Source organism: Aotus nancymaae, unplaced genomic scaffold, assembly GCF_030222135.1.
Source record: "Aotus nancymaae isolate 86718 unplaced genomic scaffold, 86718_ANA_hifiasm-v0.15.2.pri h1tg000062l, whole genome shotgun sequence".
NCBI classification, from domain to species: domain Eukaryota; kingdom Metazoa; phylum Chordata; class Mammalia; order Primates; family Aotidae; genus Aotus; species Aotus nancymaae.
The window spans coordinates 216,103-232,914 of NW_026988476.1; the positions used below are offsets into that span (position 1 = coordinate 216,103).

Genomic DNA, 16,812 nt, shown 5'->3' on the forward strand with positions numbered 1-16,812 from the left:
ATATGGGCATTAAGGACTAATAACGGAGTTAGACTAAGTATCAACAAACGTTTTCTATAAAGGGCCAGGTGGTAGCTATTTTCAGCTTTTCAGGCCATACGGCCTCTGTAACAACTCTAATCTCTGCTGTTGGGGTATAAAAGCAGCCATAGAAGGCTGGATGCAGTGGCTCATGCCTGTAATCCCAACACTCTGGGAGGCCAAGGCAGGCAGATTGTCTGAGCTCAGGAGTTCAAGACCAACCTGGCCAACTATAGCAAAACTGTCTCTACAGAAAAAAAAAAAAAGTAAAAATTAGCCAGCCTTGGTAGTATGCAACTGTGGTCCCAGCTACTCGGGAGGCTTAGATTGGAGGATTGCTTGAACCCAGGAGGTGGAGGTTGCAGTGAGTCAAGATCACACTGCTGCACTCCAGCCTGGGTAGCAACAGTGAGACCCTGTCTCAAAAAATAAAAAATAGACAGTACATAAGCCATAGATATTATGTAAAAGAATGAGTGTGGCTATGTTGCAGTAAAACTTCATGGATACTGAAATGTGAATTTCACATAATTTTTACGTCATGAAATATATTCCCTTTATTTTTTTTGACCATTTAAAATATGTAAAAACTATTCTTAGCTTGCAGGCCATACAAAACAAGCTGCAGGTGGGATTCGGCTCTGGAGCTGTAGCTTGCTGTTCCCTAGTTTACTTCACTCAAGACTATTCTCAGCGACTCTTAGCGTTTCCACGCCTTTTCCACTAGAGGGCGATCATGCTCAAGTTGGGTTTCCTTGGCTGCTAACTCGGGTTCAATCCAGCTTCCCAGCTGGGAGAGCCTAACATCTCCCAATTCTGATGTGCCCTGAGCCAGCAGCTCCTTTCTGGGCCTCCATCCCATCCCATGTTTGTGGGTCCAAAGGGAGTTATGTTCTAGTTAAAGGAGCGCTCTCAAAAAGCTTGTCAGCACATGCTTGGATAGCAGAGGTACATTGGTGGCAGTCAGGGAATGCACTGGTATTTTCGAGGCAGAGAGGTTTTGGAGGGGATCATTGTGACAAAAAATAAAAACAAAGAGCTGTGTCACTTCTCTCAGTGGTAGGATCCAGGCCCCTGCCTTTCCCAGCCCTAGGCCCCACTTGTATGAGGTATAGTAGGTTGGGAGGAATCTTTCCCTCTGGTCCTATGGCGTGCTTGCCGGTCCCTCTGCCAAACTGTCATGGAGACATGAAGTGTTGCTGTGTGCAGAAGAAAACACTGCAGTGCAGGGAGAGGACTTCTTTGTGTACTTTCTCCCTCCCCTACTGGCCACCCCCGATTTTATGAAGTGCAAACCAGGACCCTGGGGCCCGGCCAGGGAAGAAACTGACAGTTGCTTCCTATATGGCAGCTGGACACATTCCTGCTCTGAGGCCAGACTCTTCAGTAATGATATTTTTTTTTTCCTGGAAATGAAAAGTCACATCCCAGGAACATAGAGCATTAAGGAAACTGCTCATCGCATGCACTCCTGTCTCCATGCAGGACTTTGTGTGACCTGGAACATGTCACATGGAAGGGACTCTGGAAAAAAAGGAGCCAGAGTCATTTTTAGTTCTCCATATTTACCTTTTCTGTGAACCTGAAAATACACTTAATTGCATAGAAGAAGCGTTTCTAACTGCAACATCAGGTGGGGATGCAGAATTGCTTTATGTTAAATATCTAAAGTGGAAAATGGAATCATTGTTTCTGGAGACAGGTTCGGCCCAGGCAAGGTCTGTTTTGCCTGAGGCTGGGCTATGGGCCAGATGACCCTGTGAGATTCTCTCCAGGCTCAGAATTCCACGAAGTTGAGGATGTGGATTTGGAGACTATTTAACACAGAATGCCCCAAACTGTGCCCCTTTCACTCCTGCATTCTTAATTCCTCCAGATTCTCCCTCCCCAGTCCCTTTAGGCCCCGTCTTCCTCCTCCACCATACAATTACTCCCTTTCTTTCATCTCTTTAGTTCCTGGCTCTTTCTCCAGCCCATAAGCCTCGGTCCAGCTGGCTGGACATGTGCATGACACATGGTTAGCCGTCAGTGGATCTGAGCAAGCATGACAAGTCTCAGCATCATGACAGCAGCAGCCCTGCTGAGGACAGGGCTCCCATCCCTACTGCCAGTGCCGCCTGGCCTGAGCCTTCCTGTGCTTCCTCCACAGGGCAGCCCATCCAGTACGCTCGCTCCACCTGCGAGGCCGGCGTGGCCGAGCTCCACATACAGGATGCCCTGCCGGAGGACCATGGCACCTATACCTGCCTGGCTGAGAATGCCTTGGGGCAGGTGTCCTGCAGCGCCCGGGTCACCGTCCATGGTAGGAGCCTCCGGGCACCTCAGTAGAAGCACCTTTCCTGCAGACAGTTCTGCTTTGGAGGAAGGGCACGTTTGTAGAAAACGGTATCATGAGCTAAAATCCAGGGAGCAGAGGTGCACATGGCACTACTCCACACCATTACCAGCGGCAGTTGCTGCAACAGAGTGGCTTCTGAAACCTCTCAGGGGCAAAGGAGGGGTTCCTTAAAAAGTGCTGCACCTGAAGGTAGGAAGGTAGGAAGTGAGGGAGATGACCTCCAGGAGTTCACAGTGACAGGGGTCTGCCATCAGAGGTGGCCTTTTCCTCACCCCCTCACTCCTCTGGGGACATGGAAAGATAGTAGGGAAAGAGATGAAGGCTCTCTTGGCTGCAGAAGCTCCTGGTCTGGTTGGAAGAAAACCTCACCTACTACAAAAAGACCTGGGGGAGCACTCATACTCCCTTAGCAGTTAGTGGTCTCACCAGTGACCCCTTACATGCTGGGGGACCGTGGGTCACAGTGTGCATTCTGAGGTCTCCAGAGGGTCACAGATTGTCCCCTTTCTGCCCCCCTCTTCCACTCACCGGCCCAGGCTTGTTTTTACGCATCAGCAGCCTGTTCTCCAGTAATCTTATTATCATGGTCATCCATTCATCAGCCAAGCACTTAGTCCCCAGGAATTGCAGGGAGCCACAGACTGAGGACAAATCTGTCTGGGCTGTGCTATCATCAGCAGGCATGGTGACAGTTCCCACAGAAGTGCTTCTTGGGTCCAGGGCTTTCAGGTAAGCCTGATCCCACCCTCCCCCTGGGCCTATGCCCCCAGCTCCTGTGCATGACTGGGTCCTCTGGTGCTAGCACTGGGTGCAGCGTGTCTGGTCTCCCATCAGACAAGCAGGAGAACACGTCTCTCCATTCCCCAGGGCTCAGGTCTCTCAGGAGCATCTCCGTATTATATGAGTAGCCACTGTCTGGAAGGCTGTAGGAGGAGGTTTTGCAGAAAAGGAAAAGGGAAGAAACATTTGTGTCTTACTGTGTTAAGTACTTTTACCTCACCCATGTTCCCTCACTGAGACCTCGGTATCCTAGGGGACAAGGATGCTGCCCTGATTTCAGACAGAAGGCTCTGGAAGTCTCAGGAAGTGAATGTAACTTGCCTAAGCACATCACGCTAGTCTGCAAAGCTGGCCCCTGGAGCCCAGAGCCTGTGACTTTCACGTCTGCGCTCATTCTATGCCCTGGCATTTTTCAGAGGGCATGTCCCCTAGTCCAAAGGGGAAGACTGGCCACTGTGAGCTAGGCGATGTCAGTCCCTTAGGGATGAAGGAACTGGCACTTATGGGGAACGTGGCTGATGCTGGCTCTGTGAAGCTCTCTGCTGGTAGTGAGCACGCTCCCTGAGTGCTCTGATTGAAGAGATGCCTCAGCATGGGGTGTCGTTAATGGGGAATGGGTCCACTCCTTCCTTCCAGGAACCCCTCCACACTGGGTTCAGAGCCCAGCTCTGGCCTCTGGGAATTTACCAGCCAGATTCTGGTTTACACGCTTACCTCATTTATCCTCTTACTTCTAACTTCACGACTCATTGGGAGCTAGGTGGGAAACTCAGGAAATTGTGATAATGGGACTTCAGAGAAAACGTGAACTGCTCAGAGCCTCGTCTCTTAGGGCCGGGGAGCAGGACTCACCTTCCCACCAGGGGGATCTTGTTGGAAGCCAGTGTGGTCAACCCCAGAGTCTAGCAAGGGGCAGCAAGAGTGAGAATGCTACATGCAGGGCCACATAGCTCAGCCTTCTGTTTTCTGAGATTCTCCTTCCATAGCCACAGCCAAGGGCTAATCCAGTGTCTGTTCTGGCTTGCCTGTGTTTAGATTGGATTAAAGTGACCCAGCTGAGCTAAGAATCCCCCGGAGGTGGGAGTCCCAGGCAAAGGATCAAGAACTCTTTAGGGCCATCCTCCTGATTCCCGGGCCTGTGGGGGCTGGGGCCTGAATGATTACCACCCATCAAAAAAAAAAAAAAAAGGCACAGAGAGGTCCCAGGCAAAAACTCTGCCAAGGAAGTTTGGATTTGCTCTGAGAAGAGGAGTGCATGAGAGAACCCCCTCCCGGTGTGGGGGAGTTACTGGCCTGTGAAGGCCAGACAGAGGCTCAGATACCATAAATGGTGAACAAGGCAGAGGACGCAGCCACACGCTCAGGCCTGGCAGCGTTGGGGCTCTTTCGGCACAGGATTGGGGCAGGGCGAGCCTGGCACAGTGACACCCCTGGCACAGTGCCCCGAGACACTCAGGAGGCTCGGGGCTGCTCCCTGCACTGTCCTCCGCTGTGGAGTTTTTCTGACTTGATTGGCAGCCCTCTTGGGGCAAGTCCTCCAGGGGCAGCGTGGCCTGCGGGGAGATGATCACAGTGGAGATGTTTGTTCCCTGAGGCACGGACGGCTGCTCCACCTCTCCCTTAGCTGCCCAGGCCCAGCCCTCTGTTGCCTTAGTGTGGCACCGGGCTATGGTGGGGAGCATGGATGTGGAGCCAGCGGCCCGGGTGTGAGTCCCGCTCTGCCACTTACTAGCCCTGCACCCTGGCATTAGTTAGCATTCCAGACCTCACCTTCCTCTTGTGTGAAATGGAGATGCTGACAGTCACGGTACTGCAAGGATTAAGTAAATGAATGTGCAAAGTATCTCCAGAGCATAGGAGTGTTTAGATTGGATTAGAGTGACCCAGCTGAGCTAAGAGTCCCCCGGAGGTGAGAGTCCCAGGTTTGTGCTGTGCTTATGATTGTCCAGCAGAGCCCACCTTTAAACAAAATACAATCCTTACAAATGCCAAGACTGAGGAGGGGTATTCCCGAAGGATCCACTTTGCCACAGTATTGTTTGTTGGGGGAAGAGACCATCAGAGAATCAGAGGAGGGAGGTGTCCAGCCAGACGCAAGCCACAGACGCACACGTCTCCTTTCAAGGGCTGTAGCCACAAGGTGGCGCCATGCAGCAATGCATGTCCCCCCAGTTGTCTTCTCTGGGGGGTGGTTGGGGGGCAGCTCTGCTGGAAGCAAGCTTATTCTGAGAGCTCAGCGGATACTGCGCCAAAGTCCAGATGCAGGGGCTCTTCTCACCTTTCGTCTTTTGCCGAGGTTTTGCAATCATCGAGGTTGCTGGTGCAGCCTTCAGACACGATTTCTGTGGTCAGACCTTCGTGCTTTCTCTGCCTCCCCTCCTTAGTGACTCTCTTCTCCTCCAAATCCTGGAAACTCCCACAGATGTCACTTTGTTTGGGAAGCCTACCCTAATCACCCCAGAATGCATTCCCTGAACACCGTGTGCTTCCAGTATGACACTTATTTATCAACAAGTCTTTACTGCGTGCCTATACTTATCAGTGCCAGGCATCATTCTGGGGAAACTGCAGTCAACAAGACAGCTGAGGGCCCTGCCTGCATGGTGCTTACATTCTGATGGTAATGCGGGCAGCAGTCAGCAGCTGGCCTCATTTCAAATGCTGGCACGTGCTGTTAAGAACATGAGCAGGTCGTGCCAGGCGCGGTGGCTCACGCCTGTAATCCCAGCACTTTGGGAGGCCGAGGCGGGTGGATCACAAGGTCAAGAGATCGAGACCATCCTGGTCAACATGGTGAAACCCCGTCTCTACTAAAAATACAAAAAATTAGCTGGGCATAGTGGAGCGTGCCTGTAGTCCCAGCTACTCAGGAGGCTGAGGCAGGAGAATTGCCTGAACCCAGGAGGCGGAGGTTGCGGTGAGCCGAGATTGCATCATTGCACTCCAGCCTGGGTAACAAGAGTGAAACTCCGTCTCAAAAAAAAAAAAAAAAAAAAGAACATAACATGAGCAGGTCACAAAGGAATGATTACCAAGAGAAAAAGCCAATGAGTGGCACGTGTGAATCAAGGAGGGCGAGAGGGTGCATCTTTAGAGCCTTGAGGAAGGAAGCCTCAGAGGTGTCAGTGGCCTGGGGAAAGAGAGCTCCAGACAGGTAGCACAAGTGCAAGGCCCTGAGTCGGGATCAAGATTGCCCGTTCTAGGAGCAGCAAGACAGCCTCCATGGCTGCAGCAAAGTAGATGGGGCGGTGTGATAGACAGTGAGCTCAGAAAGGCGGGGGCATACCACGCAGGGCCCCTGGAGGTGAGGAGAAAGCATTTTACTCCTTGAAAATTCGCATTCATTTTATTCTACTTGCTTGTCTAATTATCTTCCTCTCCAGACTGTAAGTTTCCTGCAGGGAGGGAACACGTGGTACCATGTATAGAGCCAGGCCTGCTGTAGGAGCCTACATTCCCTGAATGGACAAGAGCACAGAGGTTGCTGAACCTCCCCTGAAGAGCAGGGAGGCATTCCCTAGACTTCCTCGCCCTTCTGGGGACTCCGTGCCCATTAGGGTGTGCAGGAAATCTACAAATTACCTTCAAGAGTCCCTCAACAGGGCTGAGTGCAATGGCTCATGCCTGTAATCCTAGCACCTTGGAAGGCCAATGTGGGTGGATCGCTTGAGACCAGGAGTTCAAGACCACCCTCAGCAACATGGCAACACACTGTCTCCACAAAAAATATAAAAATTAGCCGGGTGTGGTGGCTCATGCCCCTAGTCCCAGCCACTCAGGAGGCTGAGGCAGGAGGATTGCTTGAGCCTGTGAAGTTGAGACTGCAGTTGCAGTGAGCTGTGATCACACCACTGAACTCCAGCCTGGATGACAGAGCGAGAGAGAGAGAGAGAGAGAGAGAGAAAGAAAAGAGTCCCTCTACAAATATTCCTTCTTTCCCCAACACAGGCTAGATAGTTAACCAAGCAATGAATGTCTTTCCTCCTGACCCAGGATGAATCTAAAAGATGATGAATTCAAATCCCTGCAGATCCCAGGAAGATCTGAAATAGAGTATATATCTCACAGTATCCGGACTGAGTCATTGCTGGGGGGCATCCTTGGGCTAGAATATTTTACATTTACTTCCCCCTGGAGTATCTCCGTCAAGGCTAAAATTCTTCAGTGTCTAGATTTATTAATAGCCTGCTAGTTGTGCCCATTTTGACATAGTTTCTCAGCCTAATGGTTTGTTTATTTAACCGAAGGCCCGGGGGGCCTGTTAAAGGCATCTAAGGACATAAAATGTGGGTAAGTCAAAAATACAAAAAGATGATCTCTAGAATAGATAATAAAATAGGACAAGCATGTTTATTAGAGGATTTGTTTTGATGCAGAGCCTCTAATGAAGACAACAGGCACCAGTGAAGTCAGCGTTTGCTCGGCAATGAGTAGAGGAACAGTTTGATTTCAGATTAATACCAGGCCCTCTGCGGGGCAGCCTTGAGCCACCTGCTTTGTCTTCCCAGGTTATGCACAGGTACTTTGGACACTATACAGTCTGTCCAGTTGACATAAGGTATGGACCCTGACCTCCTTGAGCTTAAAAACACTAACAACTTTTTTGTGTATATATATATACTTTAAGTTCTGGGGTACATGTGCAGAACATGCAGGTTTGTTACATAGTTATACACGTGCCATAGTGGTTTGCTGCATCCATCACCCCGTCACCTACATTAGGTATTTCTCCTAATGCTATCCCTCCCCTATCTCCCCTGACACACTGACAGGCCCCGGTGTGTGATGTTCCCCTCCCTGTGTCCATGTGTTGTCATTGTTCACTCCCATTTATGAGTGAGAACATGCAGTGTTTGGTTTTCTGTTCTTGTGTTAGTTTGCTGAGAATGTTGGTTTCCAGCTTCACCCATATCCCTGCAAAGGATGTGAACTCATCCTTTTTTATGGCTGCATAGTATTCCATGGGGTGTGTGTGTGTATGTGCCACATTTTCTTTATCCAGTCTGTCATTGGTGAGCATTTGGGTTGGTTCAAAGTCTTTGCTATTGTGAACAGTGCCACAATAAACATAGGTGTACATCTATCTTTATAATAGAATGATTTATAATCCTTTGGGTATATACCCAGTAATGGGATTGCTGAGTCAAATGGTATTTCTAGTTCTAGATCCTTGAGGAATTGCCACAGTGTCTTCCACAGTGGTTGAACTAATTTACAATCCCACCAACAGTGTAAAAGCATTCGTATTTCTCCACATCCTCTCCGGCATCTGTTGTCTCCTGATTTTTTAATGGTTACCATTCTAAATGGCATGAGATGGTATCTCATTGTGGTTTTGGTTTGCATTTCTCTAATGACCAGTGATGATGAACCTTTTTTCATATGTTTGTTGGCTGCATAAATGCCTCCTTTTGAGATGTGTCTGTTCATTTCCTTTGCCCGCTTTTTGATGGAGTTGTTTGTTTTTTTCTTGTAAATCTGTTTTAGTTCTTTTGTAGATTCTGGACATTAGCCCTTTGTCAGATGGGTAGATTGCAAAAAGTTTCTCCCATTCTGTAGGTTGCCTGTTCACTCTGATGATAGTTTATTTTGCTGTGCAGAAGCTCTTTGGTTTAATTAGATCCCATTTGTCTATTTTGGCTTTTGTTGTCATTGCTTTTGGTGTTTTAGTCATGAAGTCCTTGCCTGTGCCTATGTCCTGAATGGTTTTGCGTATATTTTCTTCTAGAGTTTTTATGGTTTTCTTCTAGGGTTTTTATGGTTTTAGGTCTTATGTTTAAATCTTTAGTCCATCTGGAGTTAATTTTTGTATAAGGTATAAGGAAGGGATCCAGTTTCAGCTCTCTGCATATGGTTAGCCAGTTTTCCCAACACCGTTTATTAAATAGGGAATCCTTTCCCCATTGCTTGATTTTGCACTGAAAACTTTTCAAATACTTACGTTGGCTACAGAGAAATTTATTGAAGAAGAAGAAATACCAGTTTTAACTTACCTTTTTTATATACATTAAGAAGCTTAATTTATCCAAAACATCTGTCCACAAGCTTTTAAACTCTAAGAAAGCAAGCAATTAATAATTACATGTTAAGTTAACATACAACCAATATTTTCATTTTATGTAGGTTGAGTACAGAATTGGGTATGTGTACCATGTGGGTTCTTCATGTTACAGAAAGACCTCTGAGCATATACGTGTACGTTTGTGCCCATACCATAGAACTCGAACCTCATTTTACTAATAGGGCCGTTATAGGGCTTTATAACTATCCACCTCTACAGCCCACAGTTGGTGATACTTACATGGAGTCCTAGATCAAGAATGCTATCCAGAATCACAGCATTGAGTTCCTAGTGGCAAAATGTGACCCGTGTGATCACAGTGTAACTGAGAGTGTGGTTTCCAGGCCCACACTGGGAGGGACCATTGGGTGGTTTGGATGCCATACCTTCATGTTTAGAGCATGATTATAACTTCTAAGACAGTGAAAAGACTGTGGTTGCAGTGATCCTTGCTTCCCAGCCAGCAGCCCTGTCATTACTGGTCAGAGGTCTTTTTTGGGATACTATACGTCATTTATTCCTTTCATTTGTTTCCTCACACACTTCTCTTCCCATTTGCTTCTTAAGTTCTGGGAGGAAGGAAGGCCAAAAGAGAACAAGGCTATGGGAGGAAAAATCTTTTTTATGCCACAAAGTAGCCATTTTGCTGACTTCAAGAAGGTTCTGTTTGGTTAGGAGACAGCCTTTTATTTAAGGGGAATTCAGATGCCCAGGGATTTACAGCTGGCTTAAACACCCTGGAAACGGGAAGGGACTGCGCTGCATGTCAGCGGGGAGAAAGTAACCCGCCTTTGATGAGTCCTCCAGAGTTAACAATCCTGGAATTTAGGGAAAGGAGGAGGCTGGGGGTGATCCCTGGACCATGCTGGATTTTGAACTCCAAATACAGGACGATGGGGAAACCAAGCTTCCATGGTGCCCCCTCAGTTGGTGATCTTTTGAATTTCCATAGTATGACAGGGTTTGAAGTGAGTCAGAATTGCTGTTGGAATGATGTTTTGCATTGTAATAACTAAGGAATACAGCTCATCTTCAAAGCCTAAGGAAAATATTTGGTAGATCCAAGATTAAGGCAAACGTGCATTGAATGCAAATTTGGATCCATGAGCATGGGGCTTCAGAAAGTAGCAAGTTGACCAGCAAATGTTGGCAGGCAGAAAAGAACACTTATAAGGAGAAATTCAGAATTTAGTTGTTTTTCCTGCTAAAACCATAGAAAGAAAAGAAAGGGCCGTGAAGGGAAGACAGGAGAATTATTGCAGTGTAGAAGGAAATGCCAAGATCATGGCCAGCCACAGGGACAAAGGCAGCAGTGGATTCCTAGTGTCAGGTCCCAGAGGAGCTGAAGGCCTCGCTCCTGGTGCTGGGTTTGAAGAACAGGCTTTACTGGTTATTTTAGAAAAAGAATTATTGCAAGAGGTAACAAACTGCTCCTGTTTTGTGGGTGTCTCACTCTTCCTCTAAGTAAGAGCTTACTGAAACCCCATGTTGGGTATCAATTTATATTAGGGTTTTTAAAATAAAACCACTCTCAATTTGTGTTTTTAAGAAGGAATTGTTTTGATAGGAAAAGTCTAATTGGCTAGCAAAGCTGGCTTGTTTTGTTTAATTCTCATGACAACTCCACTTGACACTTCGGAACTCACTTTACAGATGAAGACAGTGATGCTCAGGAGGTTACGTCACTGACCGCAGTAACCCAGCCGATCGGCAGCAGCACCAGGCCTCCACTCGCTTCGGCCTGTGTGCTTTCTGCTTGGCTGCTCTGGGATCCTGATCTGTCATTTGTTAGATGATTTTGCTTCACCAGAGCAATCATTTCATGTTTAATTTCATGATGAGGAACTGTCTTCAAAAACATCTTCTAATGAATGAAAAACAACCAAAATGGCAAGGGCAGAAAAAATCCATGTGTCAGTAGAACCATAAAAGGGGGCGTGTGCATGTATATCTGGCTCTGTCTCTCATTCTTTCCCTCTTCCTTTCCTTCCCTTGCCCCCCGATCCCCACATCCCCTCTCTCTCTCTTTGTCTTCTCTTGCTCTCTGTGTTCTTCCCTTTCTCCCATTCTTGCTCTTTCTTAAGTCCTGTTAACAGCTTCATCTATGTGGCATCATTTTTACTTGTCAGCAGTCTGCTTATTCTTAGCCGTAATGCTTGTCTTTCCCATTGGAGGAGGCCCAATCAATCCTTTTCCATTCTGTCAAAATGAGACAGTGGCAGTTAATGACTGAGTCTGTGAGTAAACTGGCTAACACCAAGTAACAGAGCAACAGAAATGCACTTTAGATCCTTAATCCTCGGCAAGGAAAGCAAGAAGACTCACCCCTTCCTGCACTCCAGAAGGAAGGCCCTCTCTGGTCTCAGTCTCAGCCTAGCAGCAGGAAGCATGGCTGTGGGGAACCCTGGGGTATGTATAGCGTGGCCCTATTTGAGCTGGGCAAGTCTGTCCCCGGGTCCTGGCGAACCATCCCTTGCTATTTGTGTGCCAAGGCCAGTGTGTGTCCTCCCCAAATGAAGAAGACTCGGGCTCTTTGAGACAGCCTTGTCACTGAAGGCCTCTTGCCTCAGACACTGGTCCTTAACCCAGAATGATGCTAGAAGGAGGCTGAAGGACAAGCAGGGAAGAGCGACTCCCGGGGTAATGGGTAGCTTTGGACATGAGTGCGAATGATGACAGAAAGCTCCTCACAGAATTGAGGATACCTGCCTCTGCTCCCAGGACAGTCAAGGGAAAGCACCCAGACCAGGACCCCGCCAGCAGCATCCCCCTCCTCATGGACCACTGCAGCCCCGGGACCCGAAGACCGGCAAGCTTCTTTCTCTGGGTCTCAGCTCCCTCCACTGTAAAACAGGCACAATCTGCCCAATACTTCTGAGATGCTGAGGATAACACTGCATGAGCTGTGAACATCTTTTGGGGTCCTGGAGTGCTGGGCTTTATAAGGAATCATTGTTATGTGAGAGTTTTGGTTTGAGGGCTTTTCTGATTGTAGTTATTAGCAGGTTGAATTTCCACAACCAAAGGAGTCAGTTGAGTTGGGAAAGTCAGAAAACATTGATTTTTATACTTCTTGTGTGCCATATATTGTTCTAGCTGTTTTATATGTTATTTTTTAATCATCTAAAACCCTGCAATATTACCATGCATTAGACTGATGATGCAGACATCATATTTTTCAGTATTGTGTTACCATGAGTTTAGAGGAGAAAACAGAGGCTGGCTTTGGGAAGATTGCTTCGGATCACACAGCCAGGGCCACAAGTTAAGAACGCCAGTTTCCATCTGGCCCTTCTTATTTTACCTAAGTCCACAGAAGAGTGAGCATAAGCTAATATAGAGTCTAGAATCCAGAGATGAGGCAGAATAATGTATTTGGCTTTGGAATGAATTGAAGTACACACACACACACACACACACACACACACACACATATGCACGCACAGACGACATACACACACCTGCACACACACGCGCATGTTGCCCTTTTCACCTGGCTTGTCCTGCTTTAGTTTTTCTCAGTTGTCAAGGATCTAGGATGTGGGTCAGCTGACAGTGTGTTTGTCCTGGAGCGGTCACCATGGGCACCATCGGAGGAGACTGGTTTCCTTTGAAGAGACGCCTGTGTAACATCCCGGCCTTGTTGTCAGAAGGCCTGGGCATGAGCTCTGGGTCTGCCCACACTGGCTCCATGACATTAGCCAAGTCACTTGGCCTTAGTTAAGTCTCTGTCCTGGACTCTGCCCCAGTGCAGTGGAGTGGTGGGTTGGGACTGGGGCCCCCAACTTCCAGTCTGAAAACAGGCTCGTTCCGAACATTTACTCCCAGTCATTTCTATCTTTTCCATCTTCCCTTCGTTCTTGCTGTAGGGCTTTGGGAAAAAAACACAGGGCCAGAGGCAATGAATGACACCAGGACTAAATGTCTGCAGATCTGCTGGTTCCCCGCAAGTTCACTCACTCATCCTCCTGGAGGGGGTGCAATGAAAGCTTGTCCTCAATTTATGTTGAGATATATCCCATGATATACTTTTTTCTTTTTTTTCTGTCTTTTTTTTAAATTGTACTTTAAGTTCTAGGGTACATGGGCAGATTGTGCAAGATTGTTATAGAGGTATACACATGCCATGGTGGTTTGCTGCATCCATCCCCCCGTCACCTACATTAGATATTTTTCCTGATGTTATCCCTCCCCAATTCCCCAGCCCCCAACAGGCCCTGGTGTGTGATGTTCCCCTCCCTGTGTCCATGTGTTCTCATTGTTCAACACCCACTTATGAGTGAGAACATGTGGTGTTTGGTTTTCTGTTCTTGTGTCAGTTTGCTGACAATGATGGTTTTTAGCTTTATCCATGTCCCTGCAAAGGACATGAACTTTTTTATGGCTGCATAGTATTCTCTGGTGTACATGTGCCACATTTTCTTTATCCAGTGTATCATTGATGGGCATTTGGTTGGTTCCAAGTCTTTGCTATTGTAAACAGTGCCGCAGTGAACATACATATGCATATGTCTTTATAACAGAATGATTTATCATCCTTTGAGTATATACCCAGTAATGTATCCCATGATATTTTTAAGCAACACATTTGTATTTCTAACAGTATTTGCCTCAGGTCATATAAAAATGAGTCCACAACCTTGGGTGAGGCCCAGACTCCATTGGTTCTTTTGCTGCTGATAAACCCATCAAATAATTGAGCCCAAGTGGTAAGTGTGAGTCAGTTCTCACGCCAGCCTCATACAAATGTTCTCATTGATAATGAATGGTTGTACAAAGTATTTTTACCTATGATCTTTTTACAACTACCCAAAGTCCTGTGATGATACCATGACTCCCCCCAGAGACTGATGAGGAAGTTGGGCTTCACACCGAGGCAGGACTTGCCTGAGGCCGGGATCCCCTCCACATCTGCAGGTGGAACCAGTGAGCTGCCAGGTGGGAGCTGCTCCCACGCCACACCTTCATGCATACTTCTGAGCTCCCAGGGGAGGGAGGTGCAGATAGGCTTTTAGCCCCGATGGCTGAGACCCACAGGGTGACTTGGCTTTGCCAAACCCCAGACCAGGAAACAGGGGCTGTGGGAAGAACCCAGAGAAGGTGGGGTCGAAGAGGAGACTGCCACCAGCTTGAAGAAATGTGCTCTGGAGTTGGTGACATTCCACAGCACCTAGGAATTAGAGCCCATCTGCACAAAGCTCTGTAAGGCTGGAGACTCGCTGAGATCGCAGAGCGGCAGGAACAGGGAGTGCTGTGGAAAGACAAAAACATTTTGTCCTTGAGCCTTCTCAGTCTGTGCAAGACAGGAAATTCCTCAACTCTCCCGAGGCAGCCAGCTTTCCCGACTGCTGCAGCCTAGCGAGAGAAACGAGATAGATCTATGCATTTCCAATCCTGTGCCCCCAAGCCCACTCCCTGGGCCTTCTGCCAAAGCCCCTGGCTGCCCTCCGTCAAAGGCTGCGATGCTAAGTCAGGAGCACTGGATGGAGATCAGCAGGGGCCTGAGAGCCCCATCTTCCAAGGGGACCGTGGGGGGTTACGTGCTCTCACACTCAGGCTCCATGCCCTTCAACTGCACCTGCTTTGGGGGAAGTTTGCCTCTGGCCTCCTGGGCCTTCCCAGCCTCTCGCCATCCAGGTTCCCAGAGGCTGTGTTATGAGAGTTTTGCACTAGGCCTGATTACATTTTCAGTGGCAAAGGATAAAAATTCAGTGGCAACTTTGGAGTTGAGACCTGCCCGGATACATTACATACCCTGGAAATCTCCCCATGGCTCCACTTCCTGAAGAAGGTCTAGTATTTGTGATCCTGTGTTGATAACCCAAAATGCCAGTGGCCCTTTCCCCAGAAACTTAGGGTTTAAGTTAGTGATATCCTAACCCTCCCCTTCTCAACAGCTGCACCTGCCAAAAACAAAAACAAAAAACGCTAAAATGGCATTACTGAAAGTCAAGCTGCCCGGCTCACAGGACCAAGGGAAAGACCAGAGGCTGGGCAGCCATGGCTTGTCCTGCACCAGGGCCATCCCCTGTGAGACGCAGACAGCAGGGCCATCCCCTCCACACCCGCTCCCCTTCAGCTCCTGGGAGGTGGGGGTTCCAAGAATGAGGAAAGGCTGTTTGCTCACCCACCTCCACAAGAAACTGGATGGGAGTGAGCGGGCAGCCTTCCACCCTCCTCCTCGACTTGCCGATGCCCTCCCTCTCTCAGAGAAATTGATTTTTTTCTCCCAGTTTTTATTGAGGTGTTACTGATGTACAATAAACTACATATACTTAACGTGTTTAATTTGATAAGTTTTCACATATGTCCACAGTCATGAAAACTTTGCCATGATTTTTTAAAGTGAACTTCTCATTGTCCCCAAATGTTTCCTCATGCCCCTTTGCAATCCAACACCCCCATCCCCTGTCCCAGGCCACTGCTGACCTGCTTTCTGTCCTTGGACTTTGCATTTTCTAGAATTTCATCAAAATGGAGTCATCTAATACGTACCCTCTCTTTGTCTGGTTTCTTCCGTGTGTGTGTGTGTGTGTGTGTGTGTTTGAGACAGAGTCTTGCTCTGTCTCCCAGACTGGAGTGCAGTGGTGTGATCATGGCTCACTGCAGCCTCAACCTCCCAGGCTCAAGTGATCCTCCCACCTCAGCCTCCAGAGTAGCTGGGACTACAGCTTGGTCTCTTTCATTCAACATAATTATTGTGAGATTCATCCCTGTTGTGGTGCCCTCAGTAGCTCATCCTTTCTTGTTGCTGAGTAGTATTCCACTGTGTGGATACATCACAGTTATTTACTCACCTGTTGATGGACATTTGGGTCATTTCTAGTTTGCAGCTATTGTGAATGAAGCTACTCTGGAAGTTTGTGTACAAGATTTTGTATGGATATGTGCTTGCGTGTCTCTGGGGGACATACCCAGGAGCAGATGACTAGATCCTAAGGGAAGTATATGTTTAACTTTTTAAGAAACTGCTAAACTGTTTCCAGAAGGTTGTGTGCCACCTGTCATGTGTGAGAGTTGCAAGTTGCTCCACTTCCTTGTCAAGACCAATTCTTGGGATGTGATGTCTTTTTATTTTTAGCTGTTCTAATAAGTATAGTGTCTTTGGCTTTCATGAGGTGTTTAAAACCTCCTAGGATGGGAATGGAGCACCATAATTATAGAAAATGATTAAGAAGCTCTTCAGTTCTGTCTTATGAGAGATACCAAGATGTATTGTTAAGTTAAAATGATGCCAATCATTTTGTATAATGTGCTTTCATTGACTTTTCTAAGAAGAAAATAAATACCTGTTTGCTTCTATATGTTACGTAGATCGTCTGTGGCAAGATGAACAAGAAACTGAAAATATGTTGCCTCTGAGGAGAGATGATTGGTGGCCGGGGGATGGGGTGGGAAGGAGACTTTCATACTCTTTGGTACCTTTTGAATTTTGTGCCATGTGAGTGTATCATTTATTTGAAAAATAAATGAAATGTTTTAAAAACTCACAAACTCATGAGAACTCCTTGTTGACTCCTGGCTGTCAGGCAAGAACATCGTCATTGTCAAGCTGAGAAGTGGGAGGCATCTTGTTCCTAATGATCTCCAGGAACTCCAAACACTCTTTCTC

General features: G+C 47.6%; 1 protein-coding gene across 3 annotated transcripts in view; it reads left to right on the top strand.

Moving 5' to 3' along the window:
* MYLK (myosin light chain kinase) overlaps positions 1–16,812 on the top strand; it is a 200,250-nt gene that overhangs the window by 78,268 nt on the left and 105,170 nt on the right. For all 3 annotated transcript variants that reach the window (XM_021673967.2, XM_012476200.3, XM_064365754.1), the window contains one exon: positions 2,171–2,323. In XM_021673967.2, the coding sequence (XP_021529642.2) occupies positions 2,171–2,323 (153 nt within the window). The remainder of the gene's footprint in view (positions 1–2,170; positions 2,324–16,812) is intronic.